The sequence below is a fragment of the Cataglyphis hispanica genome, chromosome 8, assembly GCF_021464435.1.
Source record: "Cataglyphis hispanica isolate Lineage 1 chromosome 8, ULB_Chis1_1.0, whole genome shotgun sequence".
Classification (NCBI taxonomy): Eukaryota; Metazoa; Arthropoda; class Insecta; order Hymenoptera; family Formicidae; genus Cataglyphis; species Cataglyphis hispanica.
Window position 1 is genome coordinate 951,875 of NC_065961.1, and position 6,319 is coordinate 958,193.

The 6,319-nt window shown below is 28.5% G+C and overlaps 1 protein-coding gene and 1 non-coding gene across 4 annotated transcripts; both read left to right on the forward strand.

Annotated features, from left to right (window-relative positions):
• Positions 1-2,871: 2,871 nt before the first annotated feature.
• On the forward strand, positions 2,872-5,278 carry LOC126851436 (DNA-directed RNA polymerase III subunit RPC2-like). 3 transcript variants are annotated; one of them, XM_050595408.1, is made up of 7 exons: positions 2,872-3,085; positions 3,377-3,531; positions 3,606-3,776; positions 3,871-3,964; positions 4,190-4,326; positions 4,393-4,526; positions 4,811-5,277. In XM_050595408.1, exons 1-5 carry the CDS (start codon positions 3,062-3,064, stop codon positions 4,199-4,201), a joined length of 456 nt encoding a protein of 151 aa, XP_050451365.1. In that variant the 5' UTR covers positions 2,872-3,061; the 3' UTR covers positions 4,202-4,326; positions 4,393-4,526; positions 4,811-5,277. The 3 variants fall into 3 exon arrangements, 1 of the variants encoding a protein (XP_050451365.1); XR_007687664.1 differs by having other exon boundaries at positions 3,871-4,326; positions 4,393-4,461; positions 4,811-5,278; XR_007687663.1 differs by having other exon boundaries at positions 3,606-3,747; positions 3,871-4,326.
• Positions 5,279-5,727: 449 nt separating this feature from the next.
• On the forward strand, positions 5,728-5,847 carry LOC126851823 (5S ribosomal RNA). The gene has a single exon (XR_007687738.1). It is a non-coding gene; the product is annotated as a 5S ribosomal RNA (ribosomal RNA).
• The last annotated feature ends 472 nt before the right edge of the window (positions 5,848-6,319 follow it).

Genomic DNA, 6,319 nt, shown 5'->3' on the forward strand with positions numbered 1-6,319 from the left:
TTTATATGTAAAAAGAACATTTGTAAAAATGGGAATCTTTAATCAAGCAAAATATGATACAAAAACTTTGTTTCTCACTGTCTATAAAGAATTGTCTTTCTATCGCTACAATACGATTTAATTGGCAACGCTCGTTTATAATATTTATCTTTTGCAATTTATTTTGTTTACTTTTTTATATTAATAGTGGCAATACTAAAAATTTATTGTTATAACGATTCTACATTTTCGATTGAATAATACAGAAATGTAATGTATTTTTTATCAGTAGAAAAATAAAATTAGTCAGTATTCGCAAATTGAATGTTTTATTACGCAGAAGAATGTTATTGTCCAAACTCCCTCTTATACAAATTCCATTTCATAGTACTTATATATCATGCGTGTTTGAGTATACAAATACGCCATTGAGTATACAAATTGTTTTTGTGTAAAGAATTTGTCATTAGTGTTTTATAAATCGTTATTTAAGTTTGTAAATTTGTTATTTATGTTTTGTAAATTGTTACTTATGTCGTTTTCTAATTTGTTTTTAATTGGCTTGTTGGTTGCTTATCCTTTTAGGCGTTTATCGTCTTTTGGTATTTCATTCAATTGCATTTTATCGAAGAAAAAAAAAATGGTGTGCGCCAAGTTGAATGATAGTTCTCGTTATTTTCCCTCTTCGGAGGAAGGAGTCAATAATGCTATGTTAGTTATCTCCTGTAGTTAGCTCCTGTTAACGAGGATATGAACATGCTCGACGATGTCGACTTCGAATGAATGTCTCCTCGTTATAAGGCTCTTGACGGTTTCATCTCTATACTCCAGAGACTATTAACACGTACTCGCAGGATTCGCTTTGAAGAGATTCTCGATTTTACGCAGACATTATCTCCGGAGGGCGAGGTCGGACGACTGTAGTACAATCGCGTTTTGGAAGATTTAGATGCGCTTTCCCGATCGTTTAAAAAACGAGTAGAGTAAGTGCTCAATTTTCCATAAACTACTTTAACTTATTTGAATGTATGTGAAATGTTATATTGTGTGTATATAGTCTGTGGATATTCATGCTAAAGGAAAAATATTTGTTGGAAATTTCTCTTGTAACGACAATTAAAGAAAAATTCAAAATGCAAAATATTTATAAAAAAAGTTTTATTAAAATATTTTTATGAATATTGATTAATACTTTTAAAATACGTACAAAAAATATATTTTCTTTATAAAATATGGTATTAATAAATAAAAAAATTATCGCATCAATATCAATAATAAGTATGTTAATAACAAGTCATAACAATATTAAATATTAAATCTGATACATATTTTTAATTAATACAAACATTATAAAATTAATTAATATATATTATACTTAATTAATATATCTGCGTTTTAATATTAACAAAATCTGCAATTTGAGTATGCTTCTTTTTAATATTATATATGTACATATATTTATGTATACATGTATATATTATATATATACTTTTTATATATATGTGTATGTTTAATAAATATTACATAAATTTAATATTAATAGATTAACATCTATATAATATTAAAACATTACACAATAAAGTTAATATAATATTAAAAATATTCACAAAAAAATTATTAAAAGCTGTATGAAATTAGTAAATACTAAGATATAAGTTTATAACATATTATCTCAAATTTATTTATTATTAATAGTGTGTTTTTTTTATTTCTAAGCGTCCTTTTATGTTTGACGCGTTGTAGATCTTCAGTTTTCCAATAGACTAAACAAGGATTGAAAATATTTTATCTGCCAGTCAATTTCCAACGAGCATGTATTTATCTTGTGTTCAACAGCAAAAATTTATAATCTCCTCTTTACAAATTTGTCGCTTACAAATTTGCGTATCTAAAATAGATTATTTTAACAATCAAAATAATTGAAGATAGTATATACGACCTCTCTTGCTCTTGCACAATGCGAGGCAAAAGCGATAGAAATAAGGGAATAGCGATAGCGATATCCAATAAGAACACTGCTTTTTCGAAAAAGTAGATCTCTCATTGGATATCGTTTATCGCTATCGCTATTCCCTTGTTCCTATCGCTATTGTCTCACATTGTGCAAGGGCCTTAAGTTAACCGACGGTTAAAATCAACAGAGTGACAACAGAAAATAGAGATGGAAAACAAAGCATTCTTATAATTTCAGTTGCCTGAACTGATTTTAACCGTCGGTTAACTTAACCGAAGATGATGAAATTAGCTCTAAATCGCTAAGTACTTGGTTTCCTTTTCACGATAAACCTTTAGGATGCATAGAATTTAGAATCTTAAGGTACCGTTCAGATACTTAAATCCTCCCACCACATTAACAGCTCTATTCCATACATACGGTGAAGGAATTTCGGCAAATGCTGCCAAAAAAATGACTAATCCAGGGCTCCGGCAAATGCCTGGGGTCTTAGCATTAAGGTACAATTTCATGTGCTGCAACTCGTGCAGCAGAGAAGTCACGTGACGAATGAGTGATAATAGACCGCTGATTCGTCCATTTCGAACACGTGACCTTTCCACTGCATGAGTTGCAGCATTTGAAATTATACCTTTAAGTTGCAGTCAAGAAGACGTTAGAGATGCTTCGAAGCATTGCATTAACCAATCAGAATAAAGAAATCTTTACTCTCTTTGCTCTGATTGGTCAATCAGACGCTTCGAAGCATTTCTAGCATCTTGTCGACCGCAGCCTAAGTGTATTGAACTTGGTCAGATAGAGATGCCAATTTTGATCGTGCCACATAGCAAATCGTCGTGGAAAGGGATATAACACAAGCATAACTGTGTACATGTGATGCGCAGATCGTTCTGCGCACACGTGGCATAGTTGCTTGCGTTGTATCCCTTCCACTACGATTTGCCATGTGGCGCGTAATAAAATTAATATTTGTGCTTGGCGATATTGCCGTTAAACGTCTCCACAGAAAAGAAAAAATAAGTTATATGCGACCACGTGCATGATACATTGTGTATTGGAAAAAAAAATAAACTTTTTTATCGAAAAGTATTGATTTTTAACATTACGTGACTTTTATAACTGATAAAAATGGAACAAACAAATGAAATAAGAGTAAGTACAGAATGTATTTTTCTTCGGCAATTCTTTTTGAAACTTGTATGATTAATTCTTTTGAAAGTTGTACGCTTGGTAATAGCGGAATTTATATAAAGGAAATTTGTGTTTTTTTTTAATTTTATTTTATGAAAGACAAAATATATACGTTAATTTATTAAAATAGCATAAATCATATATATTTACTTGAATAAATAACTATTTTCTTATTTTTTTACACATGCACATAGGCTGTTAAATTATAAATAAATTTTAATTAATGAATTATATATTTATTTTATATTACAGAACAAAGAAAAGTTAGTGGAAGCTTTTCTGAAAGGCAAAAGTGTGGCAAGACACCATATAGATTCTTATAATTATTTCATTAATGAAGAAATAAATAATATTGTCAAAGCAAATGAAAAAGTTTTATATAATGAAGATCCACATTTTTATGTAAAGTAAGAAATTGTCGTATATATTTTTATAGCAAATGCAATTGTAGAATTATTGGTTTAATAATGTTCTTTTTCAGACATTTAAGTATAAAAGTTGGTTCACCTGATGATGGTTCAAATGATAAACGATTAACAACACCACACGAATGCCATTTAAGAGATCTAAATTATTCTGCGCCAATTTCAGTGGATATTGAATATATAAGAAATAATCAGCGGGTAAAAAACACAGACATAGTAATTGGAAGGTAAACGCAATGAAGAAGATAAAAGAAAATAAAAGACTTAGAAAACATCAGATTTATTAAAAAAACATAATATGATCATAAATTTTTTTTGCAGGATGCCAATAATGTTGTGCAGTTCAAATTGTGTATTAACTAATAAATCTCATTATGAATTGGCTAAATTAAACGAATGCCCTCGTATGAATCTGGTAATTATTTTATTATAAATGGTCAAGAAAAAGTTATATTAATGCAAGAACAAATGGTTAAAAATAGAATTATTGTGGAAAAAGATGGCAAAGAAGTTATTGCATCGTGTAACAGTTTTACGCACAACAAAAAGACTAAGACAAGTGTTGTGGGTAAAAATCACAAATATTATATAAGAAACAATATGTTCCAAGATGATATAATGATTACTGTCATTTTCAAAGCTATGGAAATAATAGCTGATCTAGATATCATATAAATAATTGGAGCAGAAGAAAAATATTTTAGACAGTTGGGAAACTGATAGAGATATTAACTGGCAATATGGGAGTTGCGAGTGGAACATTGCAAGATGCAACAGGTACAAGAATATAATGATTGAACTCTATATGTGATAATGTTTAATCTCGTTAATTTTTATTTGCAGCATTCGAGAGCGCTAATGTAGTGGATTCCTGTAAAGAAAAATTAACAAAACATGGTTATAATTACTTAGGTAAAGATTTATTTTATAGCTGCATGACTGAACAGCCGATAGAGAGATATTTTTTTTCTGAAATAGTAAGTTTTTTCTTTCTAGAATAAAGTAATCAATGTAATTCAATTTACAATTCTCTATTTTTATGATTTTAATTGAAATGGTAATGCCTTGTATAGTTGCAGCGAAGATTTGTGATACATTAAAATTTTTTTTTACTTTTTAATCAGATTATTTGAATTATCTGTTAACAATAATTATTTTCAATTAATTAGAAATTTATCAATTTATTAGAAATTAACTATTTAGAAATCAGAATTTTTGTTTAATATTTTTTCTAAAATACTAATTCAATTGTAATATATAGGCTTATTATCAGAAATTGAAACATATGATACAAAACAAGATACATGCTCGTGCCAGGGGGCCGAAGGTAATTCTAACACGCCAGCCGACAGAAGGTCGTTCCAAAAACGGTGGTCTACGACTGGGTGAAATGGAATGTGATTGCTTGATCGGTTATGGGGCTAGCATGATGTTAATGGAGAGAGTGATGCATTTCAAGTTGACATTTGTAACAAGTGTGATCTTATAGGATATAATGGTTGGTGCCAAAGATGCAGTAGTAGTTCTTCCATTTCTACGGTCACAATGCCTTACGCTTATAAATTATTGTTCCAAGAGTTACAAAGCATGAATATAACACCTCGTTTAACATTAAAGGATTATTGCGATTGATTGTTTGCTATCAGACTATATACCAGTAACTTCAAGACAATTTGTCTTAATGTGCAGATAATAAGTTTCCAAAATTTCACGTTTATTTAGCTTATATATAAATTTGTATCTATTATACAATTATTATATATAGTATTTGAATAAATTACATGTTTTCTTTGGAAGATATATTGATCTTTGGAGTTTCATTTTACGCCTGTTATAGACCGTAATATATAATGACAAAGTTAAACAGGAAAAAAAATAAAGAGAGAATATACAATGTAACATTGAATGCATTAAAGAAAATTATATTTGATTATTACATAATTCTAATCAATTTAAATATATTTTTAATTTAATTATATTTTGACATGTTTTTGTTACTAAAAATCGAAAATATATGTATGTTTATGTGTGAACAAATTTTATTATATAAATATTTTAAAGAAACAAACCACTATATTTTTAACAAGTGTTAAGAAATTTGATAAAAATATATATATATATATATATATATATATATATATATATATATATATATATAAAATAGGAAACTTTATTATCGTCAACAGTCATACCACGTTGTAAAGCACCAGTTCTCGTCCGATCACTGAAGTTAAGCAACGTTGGGCATGGTCAGTACTTAGATGGGTGACCGCTTGGGAACACCATGTACCGTTGGCACTATTTCTTTTTTTGCTAATTTAAATCTTACTATCAATATTTCTTTTAAAATATGTTTAAACTATTGTAATAATAAAAATCTATTTTTTAATAATTGTTTGAAAATTCACAATTCAAGCAATGCAATATTTCAATAATATTACAACGCCCAGTACATAAAAATATATTTCTAACTTGACAAGAATTTTGCTCATGGAGCCGCGGCCTTACTAAATAGCTTATACGGAATTGTAAGTTAAACTTTCGATTAAGATATTTCAGAAACTAAAATCATAATCAATCTAATGACATATTTCTAATAAAATATGGTTTCAAACTTTTGATTGCAACGAATGTTTATGATACGAGATTCAGATTGAAAAAGATTTAAACGTGCATTTATGAAGACCGGCTTGCAAGATTTGATGGCTCGAGATTCAAAGCTTAGTTTAATAATAAACATATTAAATCTCATCTTTTCAGCTTTTTTATC

Coding starts and splice junctions, on each gene's coding strand:
- LOC126851436 (XM_050595408.1), top strand. CDS start 3,062: ATGGAACAAACAAATGAAATAAGA. Junction 3,532..3,605: donor GATCCACATTTTTATGTAAA/GTAAGAAATTGT, acceptor GTTCTTTTTCAG/ACATTTAAGTATAAAAGTTG. Junction 3,777..3,870: donor ACAGACATAGTAATTGGAAG/GTAAACGCAATG, acceptor TTTTTTTTGCAG/GATGCCAATAATGTTGTGCA.